This window comes from Falco peregrinus, chromosome 1 (assembly GCF_023634155.1).
Source record: "Falco peregrinus isolate bFalPer1 chromosome 1, bFalPer1.pri, whole genome shotgun sequence".
Taxonomy (NCBI): domain Eukaryota; kingdom Metazoa; phylum Chordata; class Aves; order Falconiformes; family Falconidae; genus Falco; species Falco peregrinus.
This window is the reverse complement of record NC_073721.1, coordinates 94,047,158-94,065,316: the sequence shown is the minus strand read 5'-3', so window position 1 is coordinate 94,065,316 and position 18,159 is coordinate 94,047,158. Positions and strand designations below refer to the sequence as shown.

Below are 18,159 nucleotides of genomic sequence, written 5' to 3'. Positions count from 1 at the left end.
CACAGGGTCTTTGTGCAGCATGAGGGCACACACGAGGGGTGTGTTGGAGCAGAATAGCCATCAGGTTAAATTACAGCTCATTATTATTGTTACCAATAACAAAGCTTATGACAAGAGAGTAGAAGCCATGCTGACCCCCTTTATAACAAATACAAAAGCAAAAGAAACGATCAATTTGTCCCCTAGCTACCTCCTTGAAGGATGTCACTTGGGCAGAAAGGAAGCATGGGGCAAGCCAGCAGGCAGTGAGAAGACGACAAGTCAGAGTCACACAGAGGAGCTGCCCTCAGCAGATGTGCCGAAAGCCAAGAGCTACTCTGAGGGGAGAGAGCCTCCAGCTGTAACTGCCCACATCCAACTCCTCGGCAGCTGGAACAGGAGAACCCTGCGATTCTGCAAGTGGCCAGGTCACAAAACCACCATTTACTATTTCAGTTACTTTTTTGCAGTCAGCCCCCTTACTTCCAAACCTAACTCTACAAGTAAAATAGTCTCAGGTGGCCTCTGCACTCAGGAACAAGTTGAATGAAATTTGCTTTCAACAAAATTAGATGAAGAATGATAGGAACTAAGCAAAAGCATCTTGAAGTTAGAGGGAAGCTATTCCTTCAGTTGTATTTTCTCAAGTATTGCCGAGATGCTTTTGTCCCTTCTGTATTTACAGTCAAAAACCTATTTTCAGCTGTTCGGGGCTGGCCCCTTCTGAGAAGGTATGGGCCTTTCCACAACTCCACTCATTGCACTACTGCACCTGGCTGCTAAGAATGAAAAAATTAGGCCTCAAACTTGCTTTGACAGACTCAGTTTTCTTGACTTTCAGATCAGCAGAATGTGAGCAGGTCAGCAGGAAGCAGAACAACAGAGACTAACTTCCAATGCACAGAGTGCACAACCTAAAGAGAACAGCTTCTCTCGAGAGCCATTGTGGCTCTGCCCCACAGCTGTCTGCCCCATCCCTCTCCTGGAAGTTCCCATTCCTGCTTCCCGCAAGAACAGTTCTGCTTGATAAGCAGCTGCTTAATCACTTAATAAGGCAGGCCATGAACTAAGGCAACATAAATAAGTGCCTACTGCAGGTTAAGGTGCAGTGGTTCATGAAAATCCTGGTACCTTACCCCACACAACATGAGCAGCTGGGCAACGAACAGAGGTTTAGGTGAAGAGCCCTTTCTCCACCAGAGATCAAAAGCTACCTAACACACAAACTCACACAGATTGCCCTGCTGTAGGCAGGCCAGCCTTTGGGAAACACTTAACACTCAGTACACCCGTTCTTGCACCTGGTTTTGGTTTCAGACCTGCAGGAAGTAAAAGAGGCACAAACAAATGTTTTTGACCCTTCCAAGAAATCCATGCAGAAAGACAGCAAGCTTACACAGCCAGATATTGGACGACATAATCTTTGTATCAGCCTCGAAACCAATGCTTTAGTGCTATGCTGACAGATATTAAGGTATCAAAAAAACCACAAAATAAGTCAACTTAGAAAAAAATAATCAAATTACAGATTCACACAGCACATGCTGAAACATGGATTACATACAGGCCCTCAGTCCTCAAGGCCGAGCCCAAGACTGAGCAGAAAAGCCTACGATAAAACAGTGTCACTAACTAGATCTTGGAGTACCAGTGCTAGGTGGTCATGGCTTTTAGCTAGGATTTAGAAGCCCCATCCTTAATAAGTTATTATGTATCACTACTAATCGTTGCAGTGCTAGAAGATTCACTACTACCCTACCATAATACAAACCTGCATAAGAAGCATGATCAGGAAGGTAATTTAACACTGAGTGCAAAATTAAGATCATAGGAAAAATAACTAGTGGGAGTGGTTCCTAGTTAGAGCAAATAATGCTACAGCAAACCCATTATGCTAAGGGAAGCCCTGTCACATGTCCTTGAGAAAGCCTTGCTGTTCTGCCTCCTGCACTAGCACCTCTGTAGAGGTTACACTCAGCAGCATATGAACTCATCACAGCAAGCTGTTACGGCCATGACCTCCTCAAGCATTCCCCACTGGAGGACATAATCACACAAGAGCTCCTCCCTGCCTGGGCACAGCTCCCATCACATCACTCTAAACATGCACTCGGTGCATTTGCTGACTAACTTTGCTCCAAGGAAAAATAAATTTTTACAAGTTAGCTTCCAGTTCCCTGATCCTTCTTATTTTTCCCTCATGGCTACAGTAAGAGACCAGGGGGAAAAAACGACCTATTCCTCTGAAATGCTCCAAGCCTGCTGTTCCCACCAAGACCAGCAAGACTGGAGTGCACCCAGCCCATCCCAGGACTGGGTCCAAGCAGTGTGAAGTAGCTACAGCTTGCTAGTTCTCGTTATACTGGTCCTACAACTCATGCAGCACCTATCGGGCTGGCCAAGACTGCTCCCAAATGTATTTTAGATCAAGGCTCGCTGCCAGGGTAACTCTTAACACAGCTATCATCACTTCATTACATCCACGTCATCTTGTCGCTAAACTTCTGTTAGGAAAAAAAGCTTCTTCCTAGAGCCAGCACTAGGTCACTCCCAACAGCAGCAACAGTAGTGGCAGCCAGCATTTTCAAACTGGGTCATCTCCACGCGTTCAGAGAAGGCCTGTTTCACATTGCAGTAAAAAGGAGGAACAAACAGGTGGCAGGAGAGAACAAGGCACATGAAGAAACTGGTGACTGCCCCCCCCCCCAACACAGCAGCAAAAATACTTCCAAGGTAACACAGCTACCTTAGATAAGACATCTTCCTGAATGCTCTCCAACATATTCTCTCCTTCATGTTCGTTTGTGGGGTTTAGGGGTTTGTTTTGGTTGCGGGTTTTTTGGGTTTTGGTTTGTTGTTTTGTTTTTTTGGGTTTGTTTGTTTGTTGGTTTTTGTTTTTGTTTTTTTTTTTGGGGGGGGGTGGTGTGTTAATGTCAGAAAAAAACCCCAAAAAATCAAAACATAATCCACTGTACCTTGAGTGAAATCCAATCCAAACACACCCCCTAATCCCTTCTAACTAAATTGCTTTCCTGGCTCCAATACAAACCACTGCTACAAAAGAGTTAAAAATCTCAATTTAAATATGCATCCAGGATCCAGAAATATCAACCTGCAGCAATAATGATGAAAGAGCTGCTCTGAGATTTCCACACAGCATTGCAACAGCAACTAGCATACCAGAAGACAAACAAAGGGGAAACTGCAGCTAAGTTTGAGGCAACTCAGCCATTTCTGGGATACACCCATAGCCTTTGAAGCCTGGTATCTTCTTTTTGCTGTTCGCAACATTGCTACTGTAAGCACCAAAAGTTGCCTCAGCTAAAATGAAAAACTGCATCCCTTTGCCTTCATCTTTTGAGCATTTTCTGAAATGCAGCAACTGCAGCTGCTGGAAGAAGTGGCCACGACTGTATTATTCCTACAGCTAAACTCAAGCAGAATCTTAAACACCAGTTCTCTCATTTCTGAATTCATGGAGTTGTATTCTTCAGCTACTGTATTTGCATCCAAGCTTCACAGCTGCCAGGTTCACTGCATAATATGAAATTTGGATTAGGGATAAACATAAACGCAATTCTGCTTTTCCATTAATCCTTTTTGCTGTCACTGGGACAGCCAAACTGTATGTGCTCCTTCCCTAGAAATACAAACAGCAAGATTATAGGTTTGCTTTTTTTGCTATTTTCACTTGAGTGACAAAAGAGAAGCACCTAGCTTCAAGTGACAATTATAACCCCTGAACTCCACCCCTCAGAGACCTGGAAGTCTTGGCTTCACCTGGCAGCTATTTTTTAAGGCCAACACTTTTCCTACTACCAAAAAAAACCCCAAACCAAACACACCTCTACAGAAAAGTCAGGCACAAACAAGGAGAAAAACCCCAACAACAAAAGCATAATACATACACTTCTCCTTTCAAAACCTCCTGCAGCACTTAGCCAGCCACAAAAAAAAAACCAAAAACAAAACACAAACCAAAAAAACAAAACCAAACAAAAAACACACAAACAAAAAGCCAGTATAAGCTCTGCTAAGAGTTCAACAATACTTTTTTCTCTCTGGTGGCACAGACTAAGCAGCTCCCACTCTCCCATCCTGACCAAGGTGGCTGCACTCTCACTGAGCACCAACATAATCTTTCTTGGGGTTGTATTATAAACCAGGTCACAGAAACAACAGGGGTTGGAGGAGAGAGGGGACCAAAAATAAAATCACAATTCCAACTGTTCCAAGGATCCTGTTTACAGCATGATGGAGAGGAGGGACTCACAAAGCAGCTTTGCTGATCCTTTCCCTCACTGCTGCTGCCTGGAGGAGTACCTGTGTGCAGGGCAGGGGGTGGCTCTCTGGTACCTCTGAAGCGTTAATCCCTTCCACTTCTAAATGCACCCTGTTAAATAGGGGCTTCATTTTATAAAAGGGAGATTTCAAGATCAACACTTTCCCCAGTCTACTCTCTCCCATTTGTGGTTTTCTACTTGCGTTTGTTTATTGCTAGGGCACCCGACATCCCAAGGAAATTAAGAACTGATGACAATACTCGATGGAGCTTTATGTCCCCAGAATTCACAGGACAAAATAAGCGAGCCAAGCAGGAAAGGACATGTCCAAGCAGAAGCCTTTCTTAAAACAGCTATGGCTCAGCTACACACTGAAAACAGGGACTTGCCACACAAGCATGATCAGACACTCGGCAACCTGAGAAGACAGACATTTCTCTGTCCTCTACCCTGGCAGTCATTTTAAGTTAGAAAATTCAGACAAAGGTGATTTCCAAGCTTGTGTAACATCTTAAAAAGAGAAACCAAAGAATCATCACAGCATGTTCTATACAAAGATTACCCCTTGAACTTGACAGACTGGCCACTTAAACCTGCAACCTGCCCTCAGAAATTCTAGCATTCACCTCACCTTCACAGCAGAAGACAACTACCAAAACTCACGCTCACCCAAGGGCGGCTGTTGACACACAAAGGACCAGAACACACTTACAGGCTTGGTTGGCACATAGGCTTTTGAGATCCTGAATACCAACTCATAGCTTCTTAGGGTGGAGCACCACTGCTCCACACTCCCAAACCGTTATCCAGCCTGTGGCACAGTTAACTATACCTTGCCCATCCAGACACCACAGGGTTAATATCCTTAGTAACCATAGCAACCAGCACTTTTCCTCCATCAGAGCCTCAGCTGGCACATTGCTGCCTTCCCAGCATCAGGTTTTGCAGCACATTTAGGGACCCTCCCTTTCCCCCCAGCCACAGGGTCTGCCCAAGCGCATTCACGAGGATGTTTGAGCACTCACTGCTTCACCTAGTTCTGGCATTCCTGTCACCACATCCCCTGGGCACTTCAATCTCCCCTCCTTGGCACTTCTACCTCCCCCCCGCAGGGGGTAGGAGCCTGTCTAAATTCTCTCTACATGCACCAAGGCAGGCATAATGTAAAGCAGGGAGCCAGCTGCAGCCTCGCAGGAAGAGATGCCACTGGGTAATGGAGGGACAGACTAGGGGAATGTCCACAGTTGACATGCCAATCAACCATCAGGTCAAACAGAAACAGCACTGCAGGAACAGGGGACACAGCTGCCATCCATGACCCACTGTCCCACGGGTATTAGGGACAGTGCCTGCCTTTTCAGTGACGCTCCATAAGCTGCAAATGCACTGGAGACACCCACCAAGGCATCAGTGAGAAACCAAAACTCCCATCTAACAGCACATGTTTTGTCAGAAAAATTACTTTCAAAACAGAGTTTATCACTAGCAAAACAATACACCTTTCTCCTCTTGTAGTTCACCTTTGAGCTGCAGATGTATAGAAGCAACCATCACATCCTATTGCCTTGCCTGATTTCCATCTCTCACTCCTGGGCAGCTGCAGCATGCCAGCACTTGCTCATTTCTAAACCAACCCAATGTCATTTTCATGGTTCCACCCATTGGCGTACTTGGCACAGAGAGAGACACTGCTGTTTTATTAATAGCTTCATGCTGGCCCAGCTCTTCCCTGTGCAGGGTTTCCACAGCATCGTTACAATGCATTTTTCGCTATTCCCCCTCCTTCCCCAGGTGCCACTCAAAGAGAGCAGATGCCTGTCTTCCACCAAGCTGCTCCTGCTCCTCAATGTCACCTTGCTCAAGACATCACTCTTCCTCCTCTCCCCCTGCCTCTTTCCCCACCCTCTGTGACAGAGTCCCAGCAGCCAGAACAACTGCCCTCTGTGGCACCAATCCTCAGACAGCCTCTCTGGAGTCTCAGTTTGAGAGCAAACTCTTTGTAAGAGGTGCGACACCAGCCACAGCACACAGGGTTATTTGGAGCAGAGCTGGAAGGGGAGCACAGTTATTTTAAGCCCAGTAGTTCTCTAACAGCACAATGACATTTCTTTTTTTCTTCTTCAAAAGAGACCAGACAAACTTTTAGCGTTGAGCTAACTTTATGAACTACTCACCAATAGTGGCAATTGCTATGCAAGTAAACCCCTCAAAGGCAGAAGTCTGGCAGTAGAGATGGAGCACGCTGGCAGCATTCAACTTTGGAATTAATATGGGCACAGCAGTGGTTTGTACCCAGGATTAATGGTTAACAAGGCACAGGATAAAAAAAGCGATCAGTGTGCCAATATATACTTTTGTTATAATTTTCTCTACCATATCCATCATTTTTAGCATCCGAACAAAAGGTTTGCCCAATGTGACCAGAACACTGCTCCAGCATATATGGCGCATGGGACCCAAACAAGCTTTAAGTAATTGTATGCGCCTGCAGCATAAGGTATGTAGATATCCACCAAGTCTTGGCTGACACACTGCTCTTTCCAGGATTTGTTTTAGCAACTTACAGAGGACCCTCCTACAACCTCCACCAGTTTGGCCAGCCCTCTGCCAAACCCATCAGCATGCACTGCTCTGAGCATCATCACAGATCTGCTCACAGTGTTTTGTAGCACAGAATGACCTTTAACTGAGGTGGCTTCCAAGAGCTTCCCTGATTGCGCAGAACTGTCATGCTCATGAGAGCTACCAGTTCAGTCTAAGCAGAGAGCTAGCATGTGCTGCACTAACTTCCACCTTCGCATAAAGCCCCAGCCACAGGAATAGAGAAGAATAGTGTGACAGAGTTCAGCACAAGAACAGGCACAGGATGGATTAAAGGCTTTGGAGTACAAATGAAAGTAAACAGACACAGACACCAACGTGGTGCTGAGCAGGATTTGTTCAGGTACACTTCAACCTGAAAAGCAATATTGAGCGTGTATGTGCTAGCTAGGATTTACAGTACTTACAGCCCAAGGGGTTACACCAGCCTCCTGGAGACCACAGCTCCTTCTACTTGCAACTTCACACCATTGGTGATTCCCCCCACCAAGGATAACATACACCATCAAAAATCCATAGTTTGAAAAGGCACCAAGAAATAGAAAATCCATCACTTCCCTGGATAACTTCCAATATAACTGTCAATCACAAAAGAAACCCCCACACACTAGACATTTCATTTCAGTCCACGTGGACTTATTTTGCAGCCATCTATTTGTATTTGTATTATGCATATCTCTTACTATGTCAAAATTTCCCTTTGAGAAAATAATTTACAATAGCCCCCTTTCAGTCTCTTTTCAGTAAGCTAAACAGATGGAGTTTGCTTCATCTTCAGTTTCCAGAACATTTCAGTAGCTCCCATCTCCATCCTTTGCTCACTTTTTCAACACTAAAACCACTCTTCTGAGATCCATTTTCCTGGATGCTGCTGGGTGCAGAGGCAGAAAACTGTCCCAGTGACTACTTCGCTCTCTTTACACCCACATCATCCATTGGGGTCAAGACGACACTGGGAAGCTTTGTCAAGTTACCTGCCCACTGTGCCCCCAAAATTACTTTCCAGGCCAGTTCTTTCCAAACATCAGCCTTGATGCAAAAGGCCAGAGCTTTCAGTACTGAGATTCATAACTCTGCAGTTGGGTGATTAAGAGCCCACTGCAGTGGCATCAGCCCAAGTTCAGAAAAGACCCGAAGCACTCTACAAGACTATCAGCAGCATTCATTTTATTTACCATCCTGTCAGTCTATGCCTCATCCTCAGTTTCTCTCCACAGCAATTCCTATGAATTCCCAGTATCACTGATGAAAATGTTGTCATCATTGGTCCTCTCTGACATCCCCAAAGAGTCCATTTAATTAGGATTCACTATCAACAATGCCAAGACTTGTCAGTGAACGAAAGAGTAGCTGAAGAGACCTCCTGTCCCCTGATGTTCTTTCATCATAAACCATAAAACAGATTAGGGAACTCTGCTTGTAATACATTTAAGTGCTCTCTACCACTGTAGAGCACTGGTATTTTGGAGGAGGTTCCCATCTTCTGAAAGGAAAGGGGATTGAATCGAATTCATGTAATCAATGCCTAACAGCTGGCTGGATACATTAGAGCCATAAAGTTATTTCTACCGATCAATCCATTTCTAATCTCAAAAAGAACAAAAGCAGGTACCTTCAGCAGGATTTGTTTCTCACAGTTTAAGTAATGCCAGGTAGAGACAGGAATAACTGATACCTTTTGGTAGTGTCAGCTCAAATTGACACAAAGCAATGACCAACCAGTCTACTCTTATTTACCCTGTTCTCTCATTCCCTGCATAGCTGCCCTCCCTCTCCCCATCTCCTGGAGTTTTCCTGCCACCCCAAGGTCCCCCCTCAGTCACATCTCTCAATGCTCCTTTGTTTTTTTACTACTACTAGATGTTAAATTCCACAACTCCATCCCTCTTACATCAATTAGGCATCTGGGAGGTATTTTGTGTGTCACACACAGTGCAAGAGCATCATACTTCTCTCCTCCAAACACCATATAAAATATTTATTAATTTTTCCCTGTTTTTTTGGAAGGTGAAATCACTGATGAGCCTACACTTTTATCAAAATTTTGAGTCCTTGGGGAATTTCTTCTTGCCCTCATCTCATATTCAAATTGTTTTCCCCAACATTAGTGTACCAGCAACAGTCAACTGCCACCTGGTTTCTATTCATCAATGTCATGTTACATTTTTAATTACCTCTTAGGTTCATGCCATCTTCTTAGCAAATATTATATCCTTTTTATGCTCTAAAATATCCTTGCATAATTTTGTGCCAATTGCCACAGGATATTCAGTCACAGATTATCTTACTCAATTCCACGTATCTTTACTACTTTTCCTCCTCCATCCTATTCCCTCCCCAAGAAAACTCTTTCCTATCCAGGAGGAGTTAAATGTTCCAAAGCTGAGCTGAGATTCAGAAGACTCTCAGACTTGAGAGGCAGTTACAGGAATCCTCTGTCACAGGCAACCCATGAACAGTCATTCCTTTCAGTGGAGACAACAGTTCCTTGCTCTTATACCTTTTTAGAGATTTTTAGCTGTAGAGAACTGTCAAATATATCCCTCTCCTCATCAGTCTTTAGTTCAGCGTCCAACAGTCAGCAGGGAGCAGACAAGACACTACCGGTAGGAGAGAAGGCAGACACGATCCCTGCAAAGCCCTTTTTAGCTGTAGATCACAGTATCATCATCATCCTTCTGTAATTTAAGGGCAACTTGCTCCGTGGAACAAATGCTCCAGGGCAGAGTCCAGCCCTTTCATGACAGAGCCAGTTTGTGCACAATCTTTGCTGCATTAATTTGCAAATGCCACTACATCCTCACAAGTGTCCTGTGATCCATCTTAGCCCTTCGGTCTAGGATATAAGCAGGTATCAACTTAACAGTGCCACTACAAAAAACTTCAGAGAAACAGGAAAGCAAGATTCTTATTCTTGGTCCCAGAACCAGAAAGGAGAAAAAAGGTACAAGCACAAAATCAAAAATAGCTCCTTTCAGCTCCCTCCCCTAAAAGGACTTAGGTTTAGTTACAGCATTAAAACAGCAGCCCTTTAATCAAGGAGTCCTACTTATTCATGAGGAGAACTGTAGCCAGACAAACCTTTCAAACACTAGTTCTGCCATCTGGCAGCAGCACTGAGACTTGTTTCCAGGCACAAACAGAACACTGGTAATTGCCCTCACGTGGAATTCCAAGGCAATGCAATTGTTCTGGCATTTAAACCTCGACGGGCTCCAAATGTGGATTTTATTTGTGTCTTTGTGGGAAAAAAGCTACTACTAATTACCATATTCCTCCCCCCCCCCCCAATACTTCTCATTTTGATCTCCCCAGCTATTTCTGTCATCTTCTACAGCACCAGCAGCAAAAAAGCAGATTGTGTAGGCCCATGGATAAGTATCTTAAAGAATTCATTCCAAGGAAGAAAGTGTCATATTTCTCCTGCTTTCCCTGCCTCTGTGGATATGATGCTCTAAGCAGCTGTCCAGTGGGGAACAAAGCTCTTCTGGAAGATTGCTTTGTAGGCTTTTCTTTTCTCAAGTTAATTTCAAATCATAATGGAAAGGTTGCAGACATAACCTCGCTACTGAAAGTGGCAACTTTGTATTCTTAAAGTGATGTATTTAAGGGAAGGGGGGAATCAAAGTATTTGAAGAGACTTACATTTTGCTTCAGACAGATTCTGGTTAGGTGACCAGACGAGCATGCCGAGATTCTCTCTCTCCTGACTTCGCCTGGCAAGTTTAGCTTAAGAGAAAACAGACAAACCAAGTTACAGAGAAAGTAATTTCAGATGTAAAACAGATACAAAAATGACTTATCACACATCTGCAGTTTTTAATCAAGATACAAAACCCATCCACTGAGTTAAAACCCCATCTTCCCATTCAGACCCGAGGCTCTTCCTTGTTTCTTCAATGCATCACCCCCTATGTAACATGACAGATACCGCACACTCACTTTCATGCAGTACAGTAAGAAGCATATGTTAGGTCTAAATTAAAAGTTAATTAATGTTTCTCTTCCAGCCTACTTGATTATTTTTCTTCCAGCCATCATTAAATGAAAAGGGAGGAGCTAGGCCCAAGCAGCAGGTTCCAAGCCCTTGACATCATGAGGCTGTACTGTGCAGCTAGATTAACACTTTTGGTAGACACATACGTGAACCTCACAATTCCACTTCTGAGCACCTCCTCCACTGTGCCAACAGCCCTTCTATGCCTCCACCCCCACACACAGACAGGAACACCCACCCAGATGACACTGGGTCCCCCAGATCAGAATCAGGTTCCCTGCCTCAATCGCTCCAGAGAAATTCTTGTGCATTTACACTCACACTGTCTGATCACCCACACAGAGACAGCAAGTCCGTTTTTAACCAGCTTAACACCTGGTTGGCATGAGAGCTCCGAAAGTCTCAAGTGAAGAACCACAGCTTCACGTAGTCTGAAAGAGCAACCTCAAGCTATGGTACGTTTCAACAGCAAGTTCTTGTGAATCTGCTGCTGTTTGGTCACAAACAGTCAAAAGATGAGGAGGAGGATGAGAAGAGCAAGAAACTTGCTCCGTTGAGTCAGCAAGCACACAGCCAGCTCAACTAACCGCCCTGGCCAAGAGAAACTTGCAGGTCTTGTTATGAACGAGTGCCTACAGTACAACCTCCACTACAAAACATCACATAACTCTGAAGTTTTATGCAATATTTCAACACAATGCTATTTTCTTTGCACTGTGCAATTAGACATACAACCACCACTTCGTGATGCATTAAACAAACAGGTCAGAAAGTTCCAGTAACACGAAAATACATTACAGTGCTATGAATGCTCGTGCTTTGACTACATTTTTAACCTGAAATTTGCTCAGCTAAGAACAGTCAGGGTTTAGACGACAAAAAATATTTTATGATTATATTTAAAGCACAAATAGCACGTATTAAAAATAACCAGTTGTCAGCAACATATTTACATTGAACTAACAAGGTTTTTTTATTACAAACAGCGTGATTATCTTTCAGTTTGTTGCTTTTTTAAATAAGGTTAGCAACTGCAAATACAAGATACTTTGTGCACTCTGCATGTTCATTATTTTCTACTCTAGACAGAAAAACAGGAGTGAGAAGAGACAGCCTCTGGTGGCAAGAAACAGTGTTGGAGACCAGGCCTACAACAGAACACAAAGGGTACGTGAATTTAAAATTAAAACTTCACTTAAAAAAAAAAGTCTTGGAACATTAATTGGAAGTTAATTTTTATTTTCTCCCTTATTTCAAGTCCAGGTCATGAATGCAAAGAAAGAGGCAATCTTAAGCCTCCCCTTTATCAATTTTTGCTCCTCACTCTCCCTATCCAGGATGGCCTGTCCTACTGAAGTCTAGCACAGGGTTTGTAACGCAGAAAGAAGTCTCTCTCCTCACTTTGCATTACACTGAACAGCACATTCCCATGCCATAAAAATACTTAGAGACAAAAATAATCAGTCCGGTCTCCAGAAATTAAACACTTTCCACCCAAACCCCAACACACCCCTAGTAACCCCACTGCAGCTCAGAAACCTAATGCCTACATTCTGCCAGTGAGGCTTAACACACTAGGCAAATTGTCAGCCTGGCTTTACCACAGTCTCACTTGCTAAACTGGCAAAACCCACCTAACTCCGGAAAAGTTTTCTCCTAGTTTAGCAGGCTGAACCTCCTCCCTGACAAGCCAGGCACACATCTCAACCTGGCTGTCCCTTTCAGGAGCAGAGAGCACTGCTAGCTCAACTCACCCACAGTAAGATGGTGAGTTTCACCTCCCACGGTTAAAACCCCAAGTTACGCTTTGGGGCATTGCAGAGGGAGTGCCACAGCCTTCCTGGCTGTGAACGGCAGTGAGCCCTGGAAGGTGACAACCAATGCAGGGAGGTACTGCGGGACCACATGGTGCCCCAGCAGGGTTAGTGAAATGTGTTCTTCGTCCTCCATCACAGCTCCCCCTGAACATCTCAGGTTAGGAGCCCCCTCCTTCCAGCCCCACATCCCCTCCCTATAAGCCAGAGCAGCCACTCCCTGGGCCTCACACCCAGAACAAGAACCCCCTGCAGATGCTAGGCTTCATGCAGTCCTCGGGGACCTCCCTTCTGCCTAGTTCCCACAGCCCAGCTTCTTCCCCCTCCCAGCCTCTCGGTAGCATCAACCAGCCAAGTCACACTGCACTTGCAAACCAATGTGAAGCAGCACCGCTGGTATTCCCACAACATCTCTGCCACTCTGGCTCTCCACCCAAGCCCACACCTGTCCACCCTCAGCCCTCATTCCTCCACAGAGGCAGAGGCCGGTGCAAGGCACACAGCAGAGAAGTTAAAACTCATGCTTCTCTGCAAAGGACAGAAGCACCTAAAGACCAACACACAGAGAAGGGGAGGGGGGGTGTTCTCAAACATCCCTCACTAACATCAGGGATGACTTTGCTTGCCACTCGGCCCTTTCACCTTCCAGCAGCACATCCTCCCCATCACCCCTTCTCAAGCCCACAGCCCCCACGTTTACTGTCACACACACAAGGCAGACTCAACAGGCATTCTCCCAAGTCCAGTGTTGACCCCATCATAAATACAAGCAGAACAAGTATTCTCGCTATGTAATGTAGCAAGGACAAGCTTAAGAGCTTGCTCAGAGTTTGGAAGCATGTTGAAATTATTTCAGAGCAGCAGCCACAAGAGAAGGAGCTTTGAGCAGAACAGTTATTACATCCTCCTTCCTGCATCTTTCCAAGCACAGCTGCAAGGCTCACCAACACAGGGGAATTCCTTTCCCTGTCCCCTGCTTCTGGGCAAAGGATACCTGGGTGCATTCAAACACTCAACACTTCAGTGAAAAAGCTAAAGAGCTAATTCAATTTAACTCATCATGTATTTCATCTTAAAATAGCCACATATGGAGGGTGAGGGTTACTCTTTTTTAGGGGAACAGATCAATTCAGGATCAATGGGGTTTGCTTGTTTAAGCAACTACAGTTAAACCAGTGCAACCTGTCTTCAGAGAAGCTTGTGTATTGGCAGACAAGATGATCTGACATTTCAGTTAATACTGCACTTTCATCTAGCCTACCCAACAGGTATTTTTACGTCTCTGCCACAGCCATTAGCTCCCTATCACAGTTGTTGTGAGAGCAAACACTCTTGTAATCACTGTCCCATTTGTCCCAAGTATGAGAGGAATCATGGATTCTCCCTCCATCCCCAAAAGGAAGACCTACTACAAGCAGCACCCTCTACATTTTTTTGTTCCACTGTCAGAATTTACAGGGCATGCAAGCTCTCATTTGTCTGTACCCAAGCAGAGGTGTACCACAGTATCATGTTGCTTTTTCCACAGCAGTTCCCATCCTTCTTCTCTTCTCTCATCACCAGTGCATACCCCTACCCCATGGACTACACACCGAAACACAGGAGGGAGCAGATCCAGGTTAAAACACACTTTGTGAAAAAAAGGTTTTTTTAAGTTGGTCCATTTACAGATGTGGTTTTCTGCAAAAGCTCAAACAGTTCAACTGCAAGGGAGGAGATGAGGCAGAGCAGAATACTCGTATACCAGTATTATTCTAAAAAGAAGTTGGGGGGGGGGGGGGGGGGGGGGGGGGGCTTTCTCTCCGCCCACCCCCCCCACCCCCACCCACCCCCGGCACCGTGAGGACACATCTCAAGACCAGCATGCAGTTGACCACACAGTGCGTAGGAATATATTGACCTGCACAACAGAAAGACAACACTGCCATTGAAGTTCCTGTCATTTCTACCTGTAGGCTGAAGCTCTCCATCCTCAGGCTGCCCATGCTAAGGCACAGGCCGGGCACATGCAAAAGCAGCATGCTGCAAGACATGAAACCCTGACGGCAGCAGCTATGGCTCTTCCCCAGCTTTTGGAAAGCCATTGCAAGACTGCCCTACAGAAAAAAAACAAGAGAGGTGTTTCAACCAGCAGCGGTCAGTTCAGACTCCAAGAGGTACTAAGCTCATTTAAAAAAAAAAAAAAATATCTTGACTGAGCCTTTAAAGCATGTCTTTTCCCTGCTGTGAAGGTTACTACATGATACAATTTCACTCCCCAACATCTGTCTGGCCAATCAATTTCCACTTGCATACAGAAAGATGTCAGTCCTGCTCTCCCACTACCACCCACAAAGTTTAAAGCCTCAGGGGTAAATCCACCTTAGACCCCATACCTGAATGATCCCAGCTCACACAGGAGAAGGAGAACAAAGAGTAAAGCGAGCACAAAGAGGGGTTGGTTTTTTGGTGGGGTATTTTTTTTTTTCCTTTTCAACTTAAATAAAAATCTCACCAAACCACAACTCTTAAAATCCACTCCCTTCCCCCCAGAGCCACACTCCTCTGCTGCAATTAGCTCAAGCCAGAGAGCAGAGGGTCAGCCTTGCCAGGACCCTCTGCAGAAACAGAAGGGAAAAGCTGAACTTCCAAGTTCCTTGCACATAACTTCTTAAAGGACACCAAGTCCTAAATACCCTTATGAGTCCTCTGATGTGTGTATTACCTTAAACCCTGGGTCTGGACCCCCTCCCTACACCACGAAATGCACATGCATCTCCTCACATCTGAGGGGTTCCTCTGTAACTTTACATTTTCTCAGGCAAACCCAAGTTGTACTGGTGCTGGAATCAGGACTGTATGGATTAGCTCAGTGTTGAACATGCTGCACAATTTGTCATCATGAATACGTTTGTGTTGACATGAAACCACAGGTCTTTGTTCATGCTCTCTCCGGAACATTGCAAGAGAGCCAAGACATGCATGCCTGCCCTGCAGACTCCTCAGCCACCACACTCAGCGGAGCTGCTGCGAATGGATGACAGAGCAGGGCTGAAAAGCAACAAGTGAGCTTCTCTCCCCACCTCTACCAGGGTGCTGTGAAGTCAGGATACCTGACAAGGAAAGGAAAACGGGCCACTGTACTGCACAGGTGAAGTCCCCCCCTAGAGATCTGAGTACCTTCCCCATCTTTCTGACCCCTCCCCGACTTCAAGTTAGCCATGAAGCAGCTGGCATCTGTACAGAAGGAAAGCTGTGCCCAGCAGTAATACCACTCCATCCCACCTGAATCTCCTTTTGGTGAGCTGAGCTAAGAACCTCTGAAGAGCTGTGTCAAAAAGTCAAAGGGTGAAGCCTGCACTTCACAGCTTGAATCTGTCCAACACCTCACCACTTCTGATGGGAGAGGAGGTCCTGCTCAGCCAGCATTTCTCTGCTCTCCTGACACATGCTCACTGCCTCTCCCCGCCATCCTGTGTTGACTCTGGCATTTATCCCTCCAAGCCAAGCACATTTGTTAAAAGTAACCTGGCAAAATAGATAGCAAACAACATTTTTCCCAGTTATTAAATCAAACCAGCTGGCTGTAAGATAAGACAAACAGCCAAGCGGGTGCACAGGGAGCGGCACGCTCATGTAGACAGGGGCCTCTCTGCCTTCACCCCAATGCAATGGTTCACAGCAGCACCACTACAAAGATGAGAGAGGCTGTTTCCCCTTCCACCAACACCTAACTTGACAAACCAAACCAGGGGATGTACCTGAGCTTATGAAAAAGAACCCAAACACAAAACAGTAATCCAATAAAAAAAGCTGTTGGTTTAACTCATATCAGTTACTAGGTTTCTACCCCATATCCTAAGAGACCAGGAAGGGGAATAAGGAAGCAGGAATAGGCAGGACATCTCCATGAATCACAGCATCAGTTTAGGCTGCCTTAAGAACCGTTGGGGGAATGACAGCATACATGAAGGCAACAGAGCTTGCCAGCAATCAGGACCCCAGTGCTGCACAGCTCCAGCCTGATGGATCCCATTTTATTTTTCTTCTCTGAGTTAGAGAAGAAACACGCCAGAATAAACTCTGTGGGAGCCGAGGCCTCTCAAAGAGCCACCAGTCACTCTGTGGCCTATTATTTTGCTTCTGTGCAAGGCAGCAGTGCCAGCTTCCACTTGAGCTCATGCACCTGAGGGAGTTGCTGTCCCCCAGGATGCTGCACATTCCAGCTCCAGCTGGTAAGCCATTCAAGAGTGCTTTATGCTTTGCTTTTGGTACCTATACTGACCACTTGGAGAAACAATCCTTGCCTCCTGCAGATGCCAGGACACTTTGCTCTCAGCTCCATCCTGCCCAAGTCGGGGTGAAGCTCTGCCAGGAGGCTTCCAGCATTCTTCCTTCTCCATAACCCTTCAATAGTCTCCGATAAGAGTTTTTGCTGTTGCTGTTTGCACAAGGTATTTCAGAGCTACTGCAGCCCTCTGACTTCAAAGCAAAACACACTAACACATGACTATGAGCACACTGCAACACACACCATGAAGAGTAGGAACCTGCTGCTAGTCAGTTCCTCTGTTATTTAAAAACAGCAGAAAGTAACCCAGAAAAGTGTCTCCATTGTGCTTGACACGGGTACAGACTTCTGTAACCTCTCTGGAAAACAAACATGGGCAAATCAAAGTTTAAAAAGCACTTGCCACAGCAGTACAGGGAATTCTTCAGGTACTGATCTTTTGCAAGGCAACAAGTAAGATTTCCAGATCTGAACAACGTATTTCATGAAGTTATTAAAGTTTACGCAACAATAACAGAAATCCCAAGGTAAAGGATGGCAAGATTCCCACCTAGAAAGGCTAGTGCATTACTAACAGCACTTACTGATCCCCTGTAACTGGTACTAACTCATTTTTAAATCACATATTGCAGGTTTAGAAAGAAAGACTAAGAAACACCTCTCCCTTTTAATATGTAACCCTCAGCATTATATATAAAACATGAACTGTAGAATACCCAAAGGTGAATAAATGGTTTTATTGTTTGGGGGAAAGTCGGAGCTGACATATAACAACTTAGCTGTTGAATGTTGCTTAAAGCAGTTTTGGACAAAGTCTAAATGTATTTACTTCTAATGAAGTGAGATTAAACAAGTGCTTCCATTCCCAGCCCTGCATTTTCTCTATCAATGCAGACCTTATATTTACCGCATAGGGTAAAATCCCCTGTTTACAGTACCCATGATAACTGTTAAAGAAAATAAGACAAGGGAGGCACTGGCTCCCATAGTTTAAAAATTCGCTCTCACTGGTTCATTGATACTACTCAGACTCACAGTATAATTGTAAATGTAGAGCTGAGATGCAACAGAATACCTATGTGGCACAGGAGAATTCTTCTGACACTCAGTTTTGTTTGCAAAGCTTTTTCTACCTTCCTTCCCCACTGCTTGCACTGGTGCCCCAAGCAGCAACTCAAAGACATTTGAAGAACTTTGCCACCCATCTCTGCTTCC

The 18,159-nt window shown here is 45.0% G+C and overlaps 1 protein-coding gene across 1 annotated transcript in view; it reads right to left on the bottom strand.

Annotated features, from left to right (window-relative positions):
• Positions 1-18,159, bottom strand: part of RCOR1 (REST corepressor 1) — an 89,989-nt gene that overhangs the window by 36,638 nt on the left and 35,192 nt on the right. Inside the window, exon 3 of the mRNA XM_055802755.1 lies at positions 10,509-10,592. Coding sequence (XP_055658730.1) covers positions 10,509-10,592 — 84 coding nt within the window. The remainder of the gene's footprint in view (positions 1-10,508; positions 10,593-18,159) is intronic.